General features: G+C 31.2%; 1 protein-coding gene across 6 annotated transcripts in view; it reads left to right on the top strand.

The window, feature by feature from the left end:
• Positions 1-23,461, top strand: part of LOC134707801 (titin homolog) — a 46,419-nt gene that overhangs the window by 12,143 nt on the left and 10,815 nt on the right. For 3 of the 6 annotated variants that reach the window (XM_063567841.1, XM_063567844.1, XM_063567842.1), the window contains exons 3-14: positions 3,834-5,702; positions 9,305-9,322; positions 10,509-10,690; positions 12,725-13,279; positions 14,355-14,419; positions 16,046-16,129; positions 19,464-19,611; positions 19,926-20,001; positions 21,091-21,278; positions 21,882-22,144; positions 22,598-22,860; positions 23,182-23,271. In XM_063567841.1, the coding sequence (XP_063423911.1) occupies positions 3,834-5,702; positions 9,305-9,322; positions 10,509-10,690; positions 12,725-13,279; positions 14,355-14,419; positions 16,046-16,129; positions 19,464-19,611; positions 19,926-20,001; positions 21,091-21,278; positions 21,882-22,144; positions 22,598-22,860; positions 23,182-23,271 (3,801 nt within the window). The remainder of the gene's footprint in view (positions 1-3,833; positions 5,703-9,304; positions 9,323-10,508; positions 10,691-12,724; positions 13,280-14,354; positions 14,420-16,045; positions 16,130-19,463; positions 19,612-19,925; positions 20,002-21,090; positions 21,279-21,881; positions 22,145-22,597; positions 22,861-23,181; positions 23,272-23,461) is intronic. The other 3 variants (XM_063567846.1, XM_063567845.1, XM_063567843.1) reach the window with 3 other exon arrangements.

Consider the following 23,461-nt stretch of genomic DNA (forward strand, 5'->3'; position numbering starts at 1 on the left):
CCTAATGTACCGGGTACATCCCTTTTCTCATAGATAGGGTCCAGATTTTCACAATTACTATGTATACCTTCAAATATAGAAAAGAGTGAAAATGGGCTGAAAAAAATACTTGCTTCATTGGAAAGACAGTTATTTCAAATAAGTTGGGAAACAAGACTCTTATTTCTAATTATCAAAAATATGAAATGAATCAGGTTTCTTTTGGAACATTGTGTTAACCTTGCTCCTTTTTGTCTGTCCCGCATAAGGTACATGTTTTTTTCCACATCATGTACATGGTTTGTTCTGCTTCTCTCTCCTTCAGTTTTCAGGTTAGATCTTTTATTATGATGTATGCATTGTGTACATATTCTAATTTTGTGTTTTTAATTAGGATTTGGATTTTTATCAGACTTTGATTTTTAGATTAAACTTCAGATACTGTGCATGTGGATTCATTATTATTCTTTGGATATCATTTTTTTCGTGGGTTACTTAAGTACAGGTGTACCATAAATTCAAAAGTTCTTTGAATAACATATTTTCAATAGGCTTTGTATACAGAGATTGACAAAAACACGAAATCAAACATCAACAAATATGCAAGTTTTCAGATATCCATGAAAATTGATACCCACAAAAATAAATGAATCCACAGTAAATATAATTTTACAACTGTCAGATGAGATGAATGGGATTCAGAAATCATAACATCGCAGAAGTATTATTTGAGAGTGTGTGTGCTACAAGTTGAAACATTTTAAAAGTGTTTATTTCAGATTGCTTTCATACCTCTTTGTTTCTCTCCATTAAATGAATGTTCTACAGTTAAGCAAATAAGACTTTTGGAAATTTTACTAAAAACCCCTGATTTCTTATGTATAAAAGGTAGCTATGCTACCTAAACTTAAAATGCTGATATGCTTACTTCCCAAGGCTCACAGTTATTGACATAAAACTTGGTCAAGGCATATTTATTGCTGTGATTTAAATATCTATTGACTTTAGATGCCTCCTATATAATATTACAAAATATAATACCAACTTTCTATATAAATTGTTAGATTTAAAAAGTGTGGATTATCCGTAGGATTTATTGAATTTTCTTTTGTATGATCTAAAATTTCTGGTATGTACATCTTGTTATGTTTTATTTAGTGAGTTATGGGTTGAAAGTATGGGATACTTCAGAGTTATTTAATGTCATATTGATGGAAAGTTTTTTTATCAAAGTAAAATGATGAAATATATGAAAAAACAACAAAAAAAATAAGATCATTGTATAGGGGGAAATACTGCAGAATATAAATTTCTAATGGATGTTATTTTGTATTACACTTCTTATTAACCCGTACTTTTTTCATGGTTTCATTTTGTACAAATATGGCAAACTCCTGTGTTTTCTTTGAAGAAATACCTTAAAAAAAAATGATAAAAATAGGAATATGTGACCCTAATTGCTGTTCTAAAGCACTAGTTTTTTTAAGATTCACCAAAATCTACATCTAGATCCAGTCAGTGGTGTTAGAGGAGTTGCAGCAAATACATGTTTTGACAGTTATGTCTAATAGTCCAATTTCTAACATTTTTGCATTTTGGTGCATCTCAATTCAAAAAGGATATTTGCCAGGAATCTGGGGGTTTAAAATAATAATATATGCTTATGTATTTTACAAGGCACAATCTAAACAAATCAATATTTATAAAAAGTGCTTAATTGTTGGGAGACATATTTTAGATCAATAACTTTTGGTAAATAAAAAAATCTTTTAAAGGCATAAATATTTTCAATTTAATATACTGTAGTTTTGAATGAGTATATATGTGCTTAAAAGACATTTAAACTCCTTTGAATGCCTGTTTTGAGGTATTAAGTTTATATAATGAAGAATTTTCAAAGTCAGGTCAACACCATTCATGTGGGAAATCCCCTAATAAATGAGGAAAGTTGGCAGGTCTGCTTGTTATTTCACAAAATTTTGTTTATTTGCAAGGATATGTATTTTAATAGTTTTTGCCTGAACTGACCTCTGTGTGGAAAAGTTACATTTGTATATCTGTATCTCCTTCTACATGTGTCCTAAAGCTATTAGCATAATTCTATGAGACTTTTTTATAATCTTTAACAAGCAATGTTTATTGTTCTCATCATATTTTGTTTCTAAAATTATCAGATTAATGTACCAGTTTTTATCTTACCAAAACATTGACAGCGACAATGGTTTATTAAGGGATAATCATTTTGTATCCTCAACCCCTCTTTTAATCAGAATAATTCTCAGTTTCCTTCAGTAGATCATGAGATCCCTAATCATAACTTTATGAACATTCTGTTTTGTTTTTGATTTCAATTATTTTTGGCCTTTACCTTACCTAAAGGGTTGGGACAGTGATATTTTTGGCTTGCATTAAATCTAGCTTCTTACTACAATAATCTTTTTTACAGGATTGTTACCATGTAAATGATGATTTTTTTTTTAGATATTGGTTATAGCCTTTAACAAATTGTATTGAAAACTTCATTTAAGTCTGGTAACAGGTGTTTATATAAATATGCAAGAGATATGAGGATCATCTTAAAACATCCTTTAATATACACATCCAAATTATGGCATGAATACAAAAATTGAATGCACAGAGACCTCACACACTTTCAGGGGTAAAAATCAATATAATAAACTGGAAGCGACCATCAATTAATTACTTTACATCTCAATATATAGTGCTGTATACTCTGAAATATTTTTAAGTGACTACAGGTCAATAATCTGTTGACATTGACCAGCGTACTTGGATTTCATCATCTATTATTATTTACCATTTTTGTAAGTCCTTTACATTCTTAATATTTGCATACATTTCAAAGATGAGCAGTTGTAATTTCAATATATGTGCATTTGAACATGAACTATTTTTGACACCTATAAGAAAATCTGACATGACAGATAGCTATCACAATTTGTCCCCATTTATAATTTATACAGTTACTTCATCTGAAATGTGATTCTTATTGATATTTTATTGTGGCCTCAAGTTTTTCATTGGTATTTCCGAATTTGTATATAATCTAGTTAGCATGCTTAATCAAGTTTTGTAGCTGTTTGAGTGTTATTCAATGAGAGATTGTGTATAAAATATTGAGTAGGATGAAAATCTTGTTGACAAAAATTGTAAATAAAACTGTTGATAGAGGTTTTGATATTATCAGAAACTCAAGTTTTATTGTATTTTTCTGATACATGAATAAGGACAGTGTTGCATTTTTAAAGATGGTCTTTGTCAAATTTCAGTTGATTGATTGATTGTTGGTTGCTTAATGTTCAAGACTTGAGATGAATTTGGAGTTCATAGTCAGTTGAAAAAAAATAAAGCAATGTTGGGTCCTGTATCTTTTAATCAGCAAAGTTATTTTCAATGTTGTTGTTCTCTTTGAGGCCAACAGTATGTTTATGAGAGAAAAAAATATGCACTTGTTCTAGTTCCAAGTTTTTTCTTCTTATAAACATTATATAAGATACATATATACAACTTAGTTAATAAATAATGACCCAAAATCCATTCTAAATTTTATTCAAAGTCATGTAGACAATTATCAGCTTATTACTGCAGAAATGTTTGCGTTTTTTTAAAGAATGGACAAAAGTCTGCATATATGTATATATAATGTATGGAATTTGGAATGGTAGTTTATATAATTGCAATACATGTACTTATGTACACAATCCCATTATTTGCATTGGTAAAACTTGGCAATTATTTCTGAATTTACAATAATCATATTATTACATATCCAATAACCTATAAAAATGAAGTAAAAGTACAATTGTGTTTTGACATTTTATTTTATTTTTCAGCTGGTAATTACTTGATAGATGATGATGGCATTTTAAGAGACGATTACGATATTCACGATTCAGGAAAATACGCTTCAACTCATTGGACAGACTCTGGATTCGGAGGTAGTAAACAATCTGCTGGAAGTTCTTCCACGTTAAGACAATTTGATTTACAATCCTATCCTAGTTATGATAGTGTTTCTCATCCTTTAGACGATGACCATGAAAATATCAGTGACCTTGAGGCATCAAAAGACGATTTAAGTTTTGATGGTCAGGATGGTTACTCTGGTTACGATGAGAATGGACACGAGAGAGCGCGGACACCGATAATTGATAAATATAACGATAAGTCTGTGAGGAGTAGCCATAGCAGCTACAATAATTCTTTAACCTATGATGACACAGAAAATCTAAGACGATCAACTGACTCTGGAAAAGAACTATTTGATGAGGAATATTACAAACAGTTAAGGGAGTTAGGTGTATTAGTAGATGGTGCAGATTTAGTTGATGACAAGGACTCACTTCAAGAATTTGAACATTTGGAATCACATGTTTCGAAGGATGATATAAATTTTGAAGAAAAAGATGATGGACCTGCATTTGACGATTATTTAAGGGCCACTCCGACGCCACAAGAAGAAGAGGACCATAGTGATTCTGTTGTCCCTGATATAAGTAGGAGTCATATTCATGGCCACGACTACCAAACATCAAATACACGTCCTACAACAGCTACATCTTTGAGAACATTAAGTCGAGGATCATTTCCTGAAATAAGTCCAGAAGAAGCTTTGGAATTATATAAGGAAAATTTAGAATCTCGTGATTTTGGAGATGCAACAAGCATAGATTTTGAAAACAGTTCTCAGAGAACAAATGATGATGATGAAATATTTTTGATAACAAGTAAAATATCTGATACCCCCAAACCAGCGAAATTAAGAGCATTTCAAAATGAAAGAGATGTGCCTTCAATGAGCCCAAGTTATGGAAAAGGAGTAAATCAAAGGAACAGGTCATTTGATCAGTCTTTTGAAAGAACCGAAAGGGAGATAAGAAATCGCGGACCACCAAAACAAGATGGTAGACATATCGAGGATGACTCATTTGATGTATCAGATTATGGTAGTAGGGGTAATACACCCTTTAGTAGAGAAGGATCAGTAACCCCAGATAAAAGGGACTGGAGAAGATCAGGTTCTATAACCCCAACACGACCTGACTCTGTAACAAGTCAAAGATCATCTGCTTCTGACAGAGGACCTAAAACACCTGTCCGTCAACCATCACTGGGAAATTTATCAAAACAAAACACAAAACAGACTCACTCAGGGAAAAGCGGTGAGAAGGAACAAAATTCTGAGAAAATGCCCCCAAAACGACTTTTACCTAAACCTACAGCCCAAGATGAAAGTAATAAAAATTTCAGGGTCAAAAGTAAAAGCACGACAAATATTGCTGCAAAGTTTGGCCCTGTTAAGCCAACGCATATGTCCCTTGTTGATTTATCACATATTAATATTGATCATGGCGATACAGAACATGATGATCTTAGTGGCTCATTGGACAAAGCTAAGGTTGAACTCTCATCAAAACTCAAACAGGAATTTCACAAACGTAAGCAGGCGACAGAACTTGTGCAGCAACTGCAGATGGACTATGATAAGCTTCTTTCTAAATATGCCTTGGCTGAACTTACAATTGACCAGCTTCGACTTGGAGCTAAAATAACTCTTCATTCTGATTCGCCTACTCCTAGTCAAGCTATGTCAGGAACGTTACCAGGGGCTCAACAACAACAGATGTTACAGCTTGGACTTAATCGGGCCGTTAAATCACCTTCGCCATTCCAGGGGTCAATTGCTAGTCCTTTATCTCAAGGTTAGTTATTTATTGTCGTAAAAATAATGTTTTCGCTAACAAATATTTGTATCTAAGATGTAAGACACACTAACTGATCCGAATTCTTATGTAATATTAAGATATGTTACATTTGATATTTATATTGAATAAGATACTCATTTATGAGATCATATGTTATTTTGAATTTCAGCAGGAACATATTTGTTACAGGGGCGGATCCAGCCATTTTAAAAAGGAGGGGTTCCCAACCTAGGATGAAGGGGGGTTGTAACTATATGTCCCCATTCAAATGCATTGATCGGCCAAAAAAAGGGGGGTTCCAACCCCCGGAACCCTGGAACACCCCCCCCCCTTTGGATTCGCCACTGTGTTATACATTATATATTATAAAGATGTTTTTTTTATTATTTAACACAATGTCCTATTTCTGTAGAGATGTTGTATAAATCTTGCTATTTCATACCTTTCAAGTATTATGCTGATTTATTTATAAGCAAATATATATAACTATATAGATATTGAAAAAATAAAAATAAGCAATTAGTCTTAGTTTCACGATGTTGATATTGAACTCAATATAATAAGTATTTTTTTAGATGAGTTTGTAGGATACGTACTCTATTTTTCAAAATTTTTCTTACTAAATAGCATATTCAAGATAACAATTATGTTTACTCCTCTTTCAAAATTGAATTATTTGTTAATATATGTTTGCAGTTGTGTTCTTTAATTAAGGTACACTCTTTTAAAGTGTGGTATATCGTAAACTTTTTAAACAACAAATGTTTAAACCTCTTTTCACAGTTCGAGGGACGTTTTTAATTGAATAAAACATGCAGTCACATGTTACCTGTGCTTCACCTGTTTCGGTAATTAGGTCACCTGCAGTTGTCACGCTGAAATTTAATGAAAGTTTTTAATTATAAATATGTACTATTCAGATGTTTATACAATTTTTGTAAATATAGAATTTTATTCAAAGGTGTGAACTTAATATAGGAAATAGCCGATCCAAGATATATTTATTGACGTACAAATTTAATGTACATTTAAAAATTAATACTGGAATGAAAAGCTTTGAAAGCTTGCCAGATTATACAATTTTATACATTGTCAATAGATCAGTTTAAAATCAATGTAAACTTATTAACGGAACACATTCCAGTAATTTTAGAAGGCAAAGTAGAAAATTCTAAAATCACATCATGAATGTAGATAAATAATTTGTTCATTTAATATTTGGCAAAAACGTGAAATGGAATTTTATAAGAATGTCTAAATATCTTTAAGTGCACACAGTGATTGATTTATAGAAATTTAAATTACATGGACTTTAACATTTGCATAATGCATACTTTGGCTTTTCTTATCTCCAAAAAAATTATAATGTAGATGTTTTTATGTATAGATGAAATTTGAAAACCTTATAAATATACCACCATTGATAGACACAGGAGATTTTTATTTTTGGGCAAAATTAACATTAATAAGGAAAATCAGAGCAGCACTTGATTTTATTTTTTTAATTTTATTATTGAGGAATAATATAATATAGCAAACATCTTTATATATTTTATTACATATAACCATATTAAAATGAACTAAATTGTATATGATAGGTATCAAAAAATTTCATCTTTCTCCTCTCCTAAAGCAATCATGAATGTATGGTGAGAGAATTGGTATGATTGAAACAGGCTGCTGGTTAGCATAATCTGTTGTTGAATTTAATAGACCACTTTCGAGTTCATCCGTCACTGAAAAAAACTCGTCAATTATACGCGCCTTTATCACCGTCATTTGTGCGTTTAGGGGCGTGGTCACTTCCTTCCAATGTTGAGCGAGTGTTTGGAAAACTTTAACTCTATATTGTACGAATTATTCGGCATATTGAATTCTCAAAATTGACAATCAACACTGCTGTCATTAGGGAATTGTCAGTAAGTACCTACAGAGCAACCATTATTTCTAGTTTATCCTGCACAAAGACGATCACTAAGACGCTTGATGAATGTAAATAGTGCAGGGATACAGGCGAGCCCCTCTATCTGGTAAATGACGTCATAAAGGCGTGCATAATTGACGAGTTTTTGCCGGTGATGGATGAACTCGAAAGTGGTCTATTGCAAGACAATTTTTTTAAAAGACCATATTTCGAATTTCCAAAATGCTAACCTTTTCTTTGAAAAGGAATTTACATTGGTTTTATTTTTCACTTGTTGAATTTAATAATGATAAGCTTATTGTTTGCAATGCTTCTAATTTCAGGTACCTTCACCCCTCCCCCTCCCATTTTTTTTTTCATTCTTTAAACACCAATTTCTTTCAATATAATTTTTTTGAAGGAATATAAATGATCAAACTTTGGAATTGTCATCAGCATATATAGGTAATTAATAAATTGTCTATCCATAATATGATTATCCAATTACATTGTATAGTTTCTATTGAATCAAATTGGTCTATTGTAAATTATAATTTCCATTTAAAAAGCAATAAAGAAAGATTGGCTTATTCACATCAAGATATTGTATTGTAACTAGATAAACTTTTAATTAAGACTAAGTTAAACCCCTTCAAAAATTATTGATGAATTAATGAGCTATTAAAAATTCTATAGCCAACTAGATTGTGTAATGCAGCTCTACTACATTATTAAATTAAATAGACTAAAATCTATTAATAAAATTCAAGATATATATGAAAGACCTCAAGTGATGCTATTACGAACTTGCGAAAAATGTGAGAAATGGACATTAGTTCAAATGAAAGTTTAGAAGAGTGTTTGTTCAGTTGCATGCTAAATGTCATAATACTCAATTAAATCATACTAAATAGTGCAAGCAATATAAGTTTTAATTCAATGTGAATATTTTAAGAGATATATAGCAACATTAATGCTGAAAGATCCATTTGTATTAAGTACCAAGTATGTACATTACTACTAAATGCAGGAAATATAAGAAATGATCAAGTCACAATAACATGGCTTAAATGTACTGAGTACCTGTGCCTATTGCTATGAATAAAGAACAAGATAAAAAAAAAATGTAATTTTTAGCAGTAAGAAATTATTGAAGCTGGTTCTAATTTTAATGGAAATATAAATATAACTGTGAGTCGAAAGGCTGAGGATTAAAACACTTTATTGTATATCATCATATTTAACAATTTGGATTTATGACAAAGTTACACCTGAATTTCCAAAACTGCAAAAATTCAAAAACAAATCGAGACATGAGAGGATTTATATAAAGTGAGAATTTTATACTTTAACTTTATGTTCAGAAAATTTAAAATGATAGTATATTTACGTGTAGGAAAAAACAAACTATCCCAGATTTAAGAAGCTTATAGTAACATTATACTATGAGAACTTTGACATAGAATAGTGTATTGAGGCAAGGAATTAAATAATAATACAAAGGTTCTTAGCTTATCCCTAATTATTTATTGTTAGAAAGTATTCTGAATTACGATTTTTTAAAATACGATGACTTTTGATGAGCAGGACTTCCTAAATTTATCCCAACCAGTACATGGTAATTTTCAGAAGTTTCACCCATTGGCTTACAGTGATTCTTGGATATTACATGTACGTCCATTATCTGTTATTTCAGAAGTTTCCAGAGAGGAGGGTAGGTTTGACCATTTTGTTTATTTTGTTGTAGCACTTTGATTTTGCATAAGCAAGTCTGTTTACATTGTAAGCATTAGAGTGGCTTCTTTAGCTTTATCTGTATTTATTTTTAAATGATAAACATTCAAAATATGAAAGAATGCAACAAATTAATGCATGTTCCTGTAATGTTTACAAGCACAAGTTTGATTCTTAAATGGATTAGTTTTACTACAGTTGGGAAAATGTCAGGGGATGAAGGTCCTTGTTATAATTAGTACCGGTACATGTAGCTTAAGTTTTTGTTTGAATAATTGCTTACAAGACAATATAAGATTGATATTGGTGGCATGTTTGAGTGTATGCTTCAGAGAGCAGAATTTAAAAAAGAAAATGTTAAAGGCATTCCTTTTGCTTACTCCCAGCTGACAAAATTAATTTTTCTCTCTCTTAGAAAATATTAGTTTGCATGTTGTTTTGTTTGGCACTTATTTGGAATGCATGGGGGAACAAAGATCTTGGTAAAGGTGAAAGACAAAGAACATTAATTGACACTACAGCTAATTGATAAAATGAGTGATTTGTGCATTGAAAGGAAAAATGACATTTATCTTCATTAAACAATTTTTCAACTAAATAAGTAAAAAGAGATGCTGAGTTTACATCAATTATACAGCATCCCAGCAACACAAAATAACCAAAAGGCATCCTTTGGTAAACATACAGACGTTTACATTATAGTCGGGTGTCTATTCAATATGTTAATACCTGATTGGCCAGAGCCAAAGTGTTAATATTTGATATTCATCAGTATAAACTGCTACATACACATGCACTTGGAATAAACATTTGTGCATGTAATTTATTAATAGAATAATGTATACCAATATAGCATTTTTTTCTTCTTTAATTCACTGATTGACAAGAACAGCTTATAGTATCATCCCTATAACAATAGGAAGAGGCGGTGTGATTGCCAATAAGACAACTCTCCACAAGAGATCAAATGACACAAAAATTAACAACTATAGGTCATGGTAACAGCCTTCAACAATGAGTTAAACCCATACAGCATAGTCAGCTATAAAATGTATTAAAGAAAACTTGTCTGAGTCTAGAAAAGCAACCTCATTATAAACAGATTTTCAAATACACTGTACTAGTGTTTGTAATGGTAATTCTTATAAATTGACTTTATCTTACAGATAGCCTTGCAGCTGAATTACACAATGAACGAATACAGGAACAGAGATATAAAGCACGTAGCCAATCAGATTCTGGCTTACTTAATGGTCATTTGGGTCTGTCAGAAAGTAGAACACAGGAGAGTGGTGCTGAGGGTGTTAAAATGGGATTGTTGTTCCAAGCACGGAGTTTGGATGATAGGGTAATTAATATATTATACAACTATATGGTGTTCTCTGGATGTTAGTTCACAGAAATGAAATTACTCATAGTCCTTTAGATTCTGAAATAATGAATTCCACAATAATATATATAATTATACTTGATCTTAATGTGGATTCATTTTTTTTCGTGGAAATATGATTTCATGGTTTTGGCGATCTCTGCATGCAAAACCTAAAGAAAATGTGTAGTGTTGAACATTGGAATTCGTTGTCCCACTGTACCCACAAAACCAACGAAATTGGTATCCAACAAATAATGATGAATCCACAGTATTTTAACTTTAAAAAAAATACTTGAAAGTTTAAAAAGTTTTTTTAATAGCCGATAGTATTTTATGGTTTCATGTCACTATTTGATCGAATTTTTATTTCAAAATTTAGCTGATAATCATTTTTTTCGCCAACAAAATACCTTAGCAAAAGCAGGGGGAAAAAAATCTTTTATTTATTTGGTTAAATCACAGCTACATTGATCTCTTGTATTAAACATCATATTAGATCCCTTATGTACCTTTATCTCTTGTTCATTCTTGTACAACTTATAAACAAACCCATTTGGAAAATATTCAACAATTTTACTCATTGAAAATCCTTTTACACACAATTGATCAATTCTTATCCCGACAATGTGATAAATGAATTTAATGGTCTGACTTTTAAATATTCATACGTAATTGTAAGGGATTGATTTCAAATATTTTGGAATTTAAAGACCATCAATTTATTTACATAAACTTTTTTGAATAAGGTGTGCTGAAATTCTTTTTGAAATTTGTGAAACAAAACTTTTTGTTATTGTGATTTAACAAAATAAATAAAAGTATCTTTTTTTCAGATTTTGCATGAATATGGTAATAGAAATGCTGACACTCTTAAATTTTATTAAATGATTTTTATGTTTTTGCTCTACATTTATTATATAAAACACAACTGATTATATCTCTGTAGAATATATATAATTTTCCTAATTGGAATGAAAGAAACATAAAAAAAAAAAATGAAGCAAGCATCCACTCCAAATCTACAATCTGTGGTTCAAAAGAAAAAGCCTCATCAACTATATTTATACCCCCGCTTTCAAAAAGGGGGGTATACTGTTTTACCTCTGTCTGTCCTTCCGTCAGTCTATCAGTCAGTCCGTCCGTCCCATGAATATTTTTCGTCGCATTTTTCTCAGGAACTACATTACAAGGATTTCTGAAATTTGGTTTCAGGGTTTATCTAAGTCAGCTATACCATGTGATGCGTTTTCAGATTGATCACTTGACAACTTCCTGTTTACCGAACACTTGTATGATTTTACACATGATAGCCAAGTTGAAAATTTTCGTCACATTTTTCTCAGGAACTACAATACAAGGATTTCTGAAATTTGGTTTTAGGATTTATATAAGTCAGCTATACCGTGTGATGCGTTTTCAGATTCATCACTCGACAACTTCCTGTTTACCGAACACTTGCATATATTTACACTATTAATATTATCCACTTGCAGCGGGGGTATCATCAGTGAGCAGTAGCTCGCAGTTTCACTTGTTTCTCTTTTTTCTAAATCTAATGATATCATATATGCTGGAAAACCTTGGTTTAAAATGGCATTGATCTGGAGGTATTAAACACTCATTTTAAAAGCATACAGTTGTTTTTAAAATATAAGGTTAATAAACTTTGAATAACCTGGAACTACACTAATCAAATACAGAAAAGGCATTGTTCTTGAAAAGTATAAATGTAAATATTTAAGGTGGTATAGAAGACTACAGGGAGATAACTCTGTAAAAATCAGCTGAACCTAAATAATGTTTAATTGTTCAGGAAATATTAAGCTTTCAATGACCAATTTGGTGTTAGTCAAACTGCTATTTGTCCAACAATTTTTTTTCCGATAAAGTGTGTGGTTTAAGTTTTTTGATTTTTTTTTTATATTTTTGTTATAGGGTCGAAATTTTATGAAAATTAAATGTTTGGTCTTATATATATGTTTCAATGTTAAAATATTTCTTTCTTTTCAGATGGAATCATTCAAAACTTTGCTGGAAGAAAAACAATTGACTCATGAAGAGAAGGCTAAAGTTTTTGATCAGGTCAGAACAAACCATGAAAGACTGAGACATGACTATTTACAGTCAAAAGAAGATTATAACGTTCTGAAACGGTCACAGCCTAATTTAACTGATATTAATTTTGATGGAGACAAAGAGCTAGAGGGAGAATTATTCAGACTTGGTATGAAATTTGATGAAATCCATGAAGAAATTGAACAAAGTGAAAAAGAAAAAGCCTCGGAACGACAGCCTTTTCAGAAAAAAATGGTTGATGCAAACACTTCAGACATGTCAGATGTTAATTCTAGCGACCATGAAGGTAGATCTGTTGACCAAATGAAAAAGAAAATAAAAGGAACCATAGCTGGTGATGATTTGATTAAACCAAGAGAGAACTCTGAATTTGAACAGAAAGTGAAACAATTACATGAGGAATATAGTGCTTTAATGGATAGGTATCGTAGATTGAAACAAATGGCTCAGACACCAGAGAGGGAAGAGGAAATAGATAATCTTGTCCGTGTAAGTGTCATTGACTTAATTTATAAAGTAGCTTCTGGTTTTTTTGGGGAGGGGGGATAAGAACTTTCTTATTAACTGTGTATATAGTAAAAAAACAGTACATCAAACACATTGCTTCCTTTTTACCACAAAACTTATGGTGCAAATAATGAACTGTTTTTACTGAACATTTGAGTATACACAAATCTGTAGTACTCTGAACATTTGAGTATACACAAATCTGTAGTACTCTGAACATTTGAGTATACACAAATCTGTAGTACTCTGAACATTTGATCATGAGTATACACAAATCTGTAGTACTCTGAACATTTGATCATGAGTATACACAAATCTGTAGTACTCTGAACATTTGATCATGAGTATACACAAATCTGTAATACTCTAAACATTTGAGTATACACAAATCTGTAGTACTCTGAACATTTGATCATGAGTATACACAAATCTGTAGTACTCTGAACATTTGAGAATACACAAATCTGTAGTACTCTGAATATTTGAGTATACACAAATCTGTAGTACTCTAAACATTTGAGTATACACAAATCTGTAGTACTCTGAACATTTGATCATGAGTATACACAAATCTGTAGTACTCTGAACATTTGAGTATACACAAATCTGTAGTACTCTGAACATTTGAGTATACATAAATCTGTAGTACTCTGAACAATTGAGAATACACAAATCTGTAGTACTCTGAACATTTGAGTATACACAAATTTGTAGTACTCTGAACATTTGAGTATACACAAATCTGTAGTACTGACACATAAATTGTATACAAAGTGAAGATATATTCAAAAGAACAAATATGATAAAATCTTATATGTCAATAGTTATAAATAAGAAATTTGATATTTTCTGCACTTTAATTAAATCATTACAAACAGAATGTCCTGTTATGTCATTTGGTTTTTCTTTTCATATAACTTTGAGAGCTCACTATTTCCATTTTTTCGGAGTAAGAATGGGAAAAGTTGACCGATTTTCTGCCAACAAAGACATAATTGTATAGTTAACTAAATATTTTTATTTCTGAATAGCTTCATGTGTAAATTATATTTTATAGAAACTAAGAAATATTTGTGATGACGAACCAGATATCTTTAGAATGCCAAGGGAATTACAAGAAAGGTAAGATCACTTATTCATCAATTACTTAAGGTTAAAGGTATAGCCAGACATTTGAAATACAAATTTTTGTCTTTGTTTCAGCAGATAGCCAGAAATTTCTTGCATGCTATTTTATATGCTTTTTAATGCTTAACGCTAACAATAACAATATTAAAATTTAACAGATTAAAAACTAACATACATCATAATAATAATTTCTCTGTTTACTATATACATACTTTCCTTTTGATGTAATACACAATAAAAATTAAGCATCAGTTATAAGCAATGTATTACCCTACTCTACAAGGGGTAAACATGTTTCACTGTAGTTTGAGAACAATTTATCCAAATTTCATGAAAATTAAAATAGTTGTTTCTTATGATGGTCAAATGATCTATATACTTTTAGGTGAAAATAAGATTAAAATGTTTTAAGTTTTGGGACTTTGTAACTTAAAAACAGGGATGTGTGGGGGTGGGGGGTGGGGGGTGGGGTGTGTGGGGTGTGAGGGTTTCACATATTGTGCTGTATCTCAAAAATGATTTATGATTATTGCTTAAAACTTCACACACTTGTTAGCTATATAAATTTGAAGATCTGTATACTTTTTAGTGATGACTCTTCATTTTGTTTTTGAGTTATTCAATACCTATTGAGCTTTTGGTAAAAAAACATATAAAACATATTGTTATCAAATTTTTTTCTGTCTCTTACATGTGTATATAAAGTTCCTATTGAGCAGGGATAAGGAATTAATCAGAATATACTTAGCATGACTACCTGTACAACCCCTGTGTTATTCCAAAAACATTTAATTTTGTTAATTTCACAAAACGTAGGGTGAATCATGCGCTCGTGGCGCAGCTGTTTATTGATATTTCAGATACTTACTTCCTGATTGCATATATACTTTAGATATTTCAATAGGGATGTTAAGTTCTCATCACACCTTTCTCCATAATACAACAAAATAACTATATATGGTCAGCGGCCCAAAAGTAATGTTGTAACAAAGTATTATATACATGTTCTTTTCAGATCTATCACACACCCACTTCCGGTTTTCCTTTAATTTGAAATACAAGTGAGAAATAGCCCAATAACACATGCATTCTTGTTAACATCATGCTTTGACTATATTAACTTAAGCTCTCTGATGTTTTAGTTATATTGCTGGTCTACTTTGAATCTGCAGGATTTAATTTATAACACTGCATGTACATTAACACACGGAAAAAAACCTAAAAAATTGTAATTTTCTATTATTCAGAGCATGTACACTTCAAAAATAATGTACTGTGCATTCATTAATTTTTGTTGGATACCAATTTTCGTTGATTTCGTGGTTACTGTTAAACCACGAAATTAAATATTCAACGATTGACAAATTTTCTAAAGGCTTGTATGTCGATTTCATCTAAACTACAAAATTAAATATCCACGAACATGCAAGTTTTCCCTAATCCACGAAAATTGGTAGCCACGAAAATAAATGAATCCACAGTAACTAGTTCTAACAAAATTGCTTTTAACAATGTCATATTCAAAACTTGATTGTATCTAATGTCCTAACTGACATATTGTTCCATTTTATTAACTTTTTTCTTAATTTTGATCTTGCTTTGCTTGGCTTTCTAACACAGCCATCGTCTAACTCCTTCTAACAGTAGTGCAGCAGCTTCTAGCCGCAGCAGTAGTACTAATTGGTTCAATGAAGAAATTGAAAGGTAATTTGCATAATGGGTATAATTATGTATTTTGATGTATTGTAAGTAGTTATCTGTAAGACTCTGAGGTAAACAAAATGTGGCTATGTTACATACATGACATAATGAATATGAAATGCTGGTAGAATATAATAAAGAAACTTATGAAACTGGAACCAAGTTACTGTAACAGGAAATATCACCTGCAATGAATTGCAAATATTAACCCATACTGCTTTGGATGATTTAGAAAACTTTTTTTATAAATGCAATGGACTAGTACTGTTCAAAACTTAATTAAAGAAAGATTTGAATAAATGAATGAAATAAAAAATAACCAAAAAAAATGCAAGTGTGATAGTAAATAAATCCCAATATTGAAAACTTTATCAGCGGATACATTTTTTACAGTTCCTCACCAGAGGAAATAGAAACTGATGATGGGTAAGTTGGTGAAATATGGAATTCTGGGTAAAAACTTTCAACTGTAAAAGGTAATTGTGGTAACTACCAGTAATACAAAAAATGATTAAAATTGGAGTTAGGATATTACAGTGAAAGTATTGGCTTTCATAAACATTATGGTTTTCATGATTGTTTTGAGGCCGTAAGTCTTGAATTGGATACCCAGAACTCCATATATTGCAGATGAAAAGATATGTTTGTGGATTTGGCTAAAATGGCAGATTTGACACTGTATTTAATTTTATAATGTAATGCATATATTTGTTATGAATGTTTTTTATCATGTATTTACTAGTCACATTATCATCACATAACATTTGCTGTAACATGAAATTCTGCTCATTTATTGATACATGCTTTTTTTTTATGTTTATTTATTTATTGCAATTTAGATTTGAAACTAGTTTTTTGTCGAGCCTGCAACTTTTGTTGCAGAAAGCTCGACATAGGGATAGTGATCCGGCGGCGGCGACAGCGGCTACGGCGGCAGCGGCGGTGTTAGCTCACTTCTTAAAAGCTTTATATTTCAGTAGGTAGAAGACCTGGATGCTTCATACTGTGTATATAGATGCCTCATGTTACGAACTTTCCGTCAGTCACATGTCCAATGTCCTTGACCTCATTTTCATGGTTCAGTGACTACTTGAAAAAAAAGTTAAGATTTTTTGTAATGTTAAATTCTCTCTTATTATATGTAATTGGATAACTATATTTGGTATGTGCGTACCTTGCAAGGTCCTTATGCCTGTCAGACAGTTTTCACTTGACCTCGACCTCATTTCATGGATCAGTGAACAAGGTTAAGTTTTCGTGGTCAAGTCCATATTTCAGATACTATAAGCAATAGGTCTAGTATATTCGGTGTATGGAAGGACTGTTAGGTGTACATGTCCAACTGGCAGGTGTCATCTGACCTTGACCTCATTTTCATGGTTCAGTGGTTATAGTTAAGTTTTTGTGTTTTGGTATGTTTTTCTTATACTATATGCAATAGGTCTACTATAATTTGTGTATGGAATGATTGTAAGGTGTACATGTCTAGCTGACAGGTGTCATCTGACCTTGACCTCATTTTCATGGTTCAGTGGTCAAAGTTAAGTTTTTTAGTTTTGGTCTATTTTTCTAATACTTTATGCATAAGGTCAACTATATTTGGTGTATGGAAATATTTTATGATCTTTATGTAGGTTACGCAGGTTTTATTTGACCATGACCTCATTTTCACGGTCCATAGCTAAGTTTTAAGTGTTTGTGTTTTGGTCTGTTTTTCTTTATTTATAAGCAATAAGTCAACTATATTTGTTGTATTGAAGAATTGTTAGCTGTACATGTCTGCCTGGCATGGTTCTTCTGACCTTGACCTCATTTTCATGGTTCATTGATCAATGTTTCATTTTCTTGGTTAATGTTGAGTTTATGTGGCTATATATTTAGGTCTATAAAGATAGTATCAAGAGTAAAGAAGGCGAGACATTTCAGTGTGTGCACTCTTGTGTGAATTTAATATAGTACTGAGAGATCAATAATCAGGAGAGTGACTTTTGCTTTGAGTACCATTGCAAAAAATATTAGAGGGGTCTTTTAATAGGTGGCCTGTTGCAAGGCAAAATTTCTGTCCCCTTTCCAATTTCAAGTTATTTTTTAAAAAGTCATAATTATCCACCTTTCATCTTGGCTCTTGAAAGTCTAAGTTATACAAACCATATTCATATCTTAGACACTACACAGCTACTTTTGCATAGGTACTATTTCTGTACTAAAAATATGAAGTACTAGAAATTTACTTTTGATATTTAGTACTATTTTTTTACTTTAAAATTGTTGTATACAAAGAATGATAATGTAACACAATGTGTGGAAGCATCTTCGGATGGAAAGTCAACTAAAAGTAGGTCACTGTGACCTTCAATTATGCTTCATTGATTAAGGTTAAAAGTTTTTATCCAAGTTTGTATGTCAGCACTTTGCATAAAAGTACTCTACAAAACAGAAACTTGGGTTTAAAGAGTTCATAGATGTAAATGAAAAATACAGAATTATATTGACATAAAGAAATACAATAAAATTCAGTGATAGTTTTAAATACTTTAATTGTTGCACCAGCTGCATAACTCTAGATGTATATCTTTAAAGCAAATGATAATATAGAATTTGTATTATTTTAAACATTACTGTCGTATTTTATCTCTGGTCATTATTATATGTATAATTTAGCATGACAACTTTTATTAAACATAAACTGCATTGTATATTGTTTAATAATTTCATACAAAATAGTGAATACAATTGTTACAACTGGACAGGATGTATTGCAATAGTCATCACAAAAATAATGACACTTTTTGTTATTTTTTTAATCACCTATATATTTAAATTGTTACATACTCACATGGTGTATAATTCACTTTTGGCATCATAATTTCATGCAGTTGAATCTATTTCCACTTAATTTTTTTTAATTTTTAAATTTGATCGATTATTTCCAAAATATTGCTAACATAAGCATTCATCAATAGTCATAGTGGATATTATTTTTCAAAATGTGAAATTTAAATTTAATGAACATGATTTTAATTAAAGAATTTTACATTCAATCACTATCTTGCAGCATTCAAAATTTAGAAAATTGCGATTAGAACAGAGTGTAGAAAGCTATTTGGTCGCAGACATGACAACTTTGTATACTAATGGAAATAGCTGAAAAATATTAAAAGAAGAAAATTTTATTCTTCACAAGAGAAGTCTAGCTGACAAAAATAATTCAGTCTATTTATATAACTTTGTAGGTGGGTCTCTTGTATGAATTAACAATTAAAGCAACTATGTTTATTTTTTTTAATATTTTATTACTGATTATTTAGAGTTTGACTAATAAGTTAGCCTATTACAGGTGGGAACAAATACATGATGGAGACGAAGAAGCTAGACTCCTGGGGCGGCGACGCCCATCAGAGGCAGTATCAGAAAATGGACCTATGCAAAATGGAGTCAGAAGAAAAGAACCTTATGCAAGTGTAGAAAATCAAAGTTTTACAAGGGTTTGTAGTTGTGAACAATTTTTTTTGAACTTTTGACAATGCAGAAGCTTATTAGATAAAATACTGTGTAATTGTCAAGATAACAGAATTTGCATTGCATGATAAAATTATGACCAAAAAAGGCAAATTGAAGTATTTGTTTAAATTTTTCCTTCTCAGATATTTGTGGTGAACAAATGAATAAGATAAGATATATAATTTTTTTACCAAACAATTTCTTTGAAAAGGTTTGAAATATAATTAAAAAAATAAATTTAGAATTTCACTTTACTTTTGGTTGAAATGTTGTAGTAATTTGTCACATGTTTTTACAGGGAAGAGAAAATAATCCAAATGCATCTATGGAAAATGCTCATGACAGGTCAAGGTCACACCAGGATATGAATGGAGGTTAGTATTTGTCTTATTCAGTAGATATGGATGCTAGTTGAGCAAAGAGGTAATTTTCATGTCAGTGTTGTAATAAAAAAAATAAAAGTCAATATGAAATACTAGCTTACTTATCAAACCAATTCAGTTTAAAGAATGCTGCAATAGAAAATGACGAGTAAGCTGACCTATAATGAATTTGATATGACAACTGAGATTTTATTTATCAACTTGCACTTCTATTGCAATTCTGTTATAAGCAAAAATTTCCAAGGGCTGTTGGCTGATGAAGAGCAAGTGGATCAATCAATTTTAACATTCTGTGGTTTGGTGGTTTTAATGAAGTTCCTCTTAGTGTGTTTCTTAATAATTAGAATAAAAGATAAGTTGATTCAAGCAGCTTTTGTACTGGTATTCAGGATTGTGGAAGAAAATGTTAAATGGCATTGTAAAGGAAGTGCGAAAGATTCCAAATGGACATTCAAACTTATTGGTCAAAAATAAACTGACAATCTTAGGCCAAAAAACTAAAAATTATTGAAAGACAAACAACAGTATGTAAACACAACATAGAAAACTACCGACTGAGAAAAAAACAAACCACCAAAAACTGAGTAAAAGTTTTCTTATTTTAAGTACTTAAAAAAGAAAATAACAATCTGTCAGTTATAAGATCATAGATATAAGAAGATGTGGTATAAGTGTAAATGAGACAACTCTCCATTCAAGTCACAATTTGTTAAAGTAAACCAGTATGGTTTAAAATACTGTCTTCAACTTGAAGCCTTGGCTCACATCGAACAGCAAGCTATAAAAGGGCCCCAAAAATAGGAAAAAAAACCATTCTAATTTATGTAAAAGAGCAAGAAATAAGAAACACTTCTGAACTACATCAACTAATGACAATCACTGAACATCAGTTCCTAACTTAGGACAGGTGCAAACAAATGCAGCTAGTTTAAAACATTTTATTAGGTACCAACCTTCATCTTAACCTGTATTGAAGTGTACTATGACATGAATAAATATGTCAGCCATATTTATTCCTTATTTTGAAAAAGCATTTCGGGCAGCAAATCATTTAAGATGAAAATTTTACTTACATTATAGATCTGACAAGAGAAAGTGGTTTACCGGGATCCTACAACTTTTCTGGGAGCCAAGGTAGCTTATCATCCAGAGACAGTAGAGGGAGATCACCCAGGGAGTTTGATCGTTCATTTGATAGAGATTCACCTCATTTACCTCGCCCAAGAAGACATGATCTTAGAGACCCTAGACGCATGGATAGAAAAAAGGTTTGTGAGGATTTGGGGTAATGCAAAAATGTTCTCATTGGTGAAGGCTGTACAGCATGTACAGTGACTTGCAATATTGCTTTTATCTTCATCATAAGAACTCTAGTGTTATAGTTATCTCATTATCAAGCATGCCACATCTCCTTATTGTTATATGTAAATATATAAATGTTTAGAATTGAATAACAACAAAAGCTGCTATAATAAGAATTATTCAAACATTTAAAACATTGGGATTTTGTGACTTACCAAAAATAAGCATAATTTAATTTCGTGGAAGCAATAAGTTATGTAATCATTATTAAGAAATACAAGTTGTTGAAGATGGACTTAGATATGATAACAGTGATACTTTGTAGAAAAACATTCAAAATATTCTTCTATCCTTTCAAAGGTTACTTGCAAAAGAAAAGTTATTTTGATGACATAATCTGGTCATTTTAGTTCAAAAACTAACAGTTTTCAATACACTGTGTGAAAACAAAATCATTTATATAGTAATTATATAGTGCAGTATCATACTTCCATGAACAATGATATAATCCCACGATTATGGCTTATAGGATCTATACTTATAAGATATATATATATACTCTATTGTAGCATAGTATGTCTGGCAGTATGCAGAGTTTACAGGATAGTGGAATATCAGACCAAGAGAATGGGGCCTCAGGAGGGGGACCACTGTCAAATATTCCAGGTCCAGGCAAATTTAAAGAGATGACCAAACAAAGGAATGCTCCTGATGCAGACAGTGGTTTCATTGGTTCAATTGTTGGGTCAGAGGTCAGTCAACTCTCAGCAAGGCAACAGCAACAGCAGCAGCAGCCATCGTTGAGACTTAGAGGTCCACCTGCTTCACCAAGGTAATATTATGATAATAGTAGTTCACAGATTAACTGTTAGAGACAAGGTGTTTAGTCAGTATTTGGATAATATCAGTGAGTAAACTCAACTTTAGGAGAGTGTCAGTTGAAGGCAAATTTTTGAAAATAAAAAAACCTATATAAATAGCTGTGATGCATAGAAAATTGAAGACAACAAAAATGAATAAAATGTGGAAAAAAAAGAAAAAAGATAGGGTGTATTGATCTTTACAAAAAAAATATACATCCGCTTAACAAAAATTCAAAGCACCTTTTTTTAAAAATTAATCTCAAAATCACAGTGAGTTCTTCAAAACCAGGCTGATTTCTGCTGTTTGGTCGAGTTGTTGCCTCTTTGACACATCCCCTCATTCTATTTTCAATTTTATTTAACAGGCAATGCAATATTAAATGTGATATTATAAATTGTCTGACACTCTCTGACATTTGTAGACCCAATTCAAGACAAAGAGATTCTGACAGTTCAATGGCAAGTGCTCGTGTAAGAAATAAGGATCGTCCACCTTCAAGGGATTCTAATCGTTCAAGGAATAGGAAAGATCAATCATCACAGTCGAGGGATTATACAGATGATAGCTACACTCTAACCACAGAAAGTGAGATGAGTTTTGAGATTCCGTCTGAAAGACGTAGCAATAGAGGTGGTAGAAAGAGGGGAGGTAGTTTGGAGAATACAATAGAAGAGGAAGAGGAAGGTATTGTCATAGCAACAATATATTTTTGATTTTTATAGTTTTCGGGTTAGATGTGTACATGGATTTTTTATTTTCATTTTTATTAGACAAAATAATAGAGTTTTTGTTTTGTATTACACTTTTTATTTTCACATGCTTCAAGCTGAATATGAGCACTAATTTCTAGTTTGTTGTTTAAGTTTTGTAACTCATGCTGCTGTATTGGTACTGAAAGTTGCATATTATTATTTTTCTGTCAATTTCAGGATTTCAATATTGCTATTGATCTATTTTTTTTAGTCTTCTTCATATATAATTTTGTAAACAATGATAAATTTCCAGGATCATCTATAAGTTTTACTACGCTGGATGAAAGCAGAGAGTCCCATCAGCCGTTTTTGAATTTAGGTCTCCATTCAGCAAATCGGAAGGGTTAGGATGTTTGTGTGTTAGAACAATCACTGTCTATTTCCATTAGTTTTATCACCGTGCTTTTGTCCGTGTGATATTTCACATTCCTATCATACCATATCACATTTGAAATACATATTAATCATATCAAAGAAGATATTGGTCTTATTCAAATATATCTGCAGAAAAAGTGCATTAAGCATGATCAAGT

Source organism: Mytilus trossulus, chromosome 2 (genome assembly GCF_036588685.1).
Source record: "Mytilus trossulus isolate FHL-02 chromosome 2, PNRI_Mtr1.1.1.hap1, whole genome shotgun sequence".
In the NCBI taxonomy this organism is placed as follows: Eukaryota; Metazoa; Mollusca; class Bivalvia; order Mytilida; family Mytilidae; genus Mytilus; species Mytilus trossulus.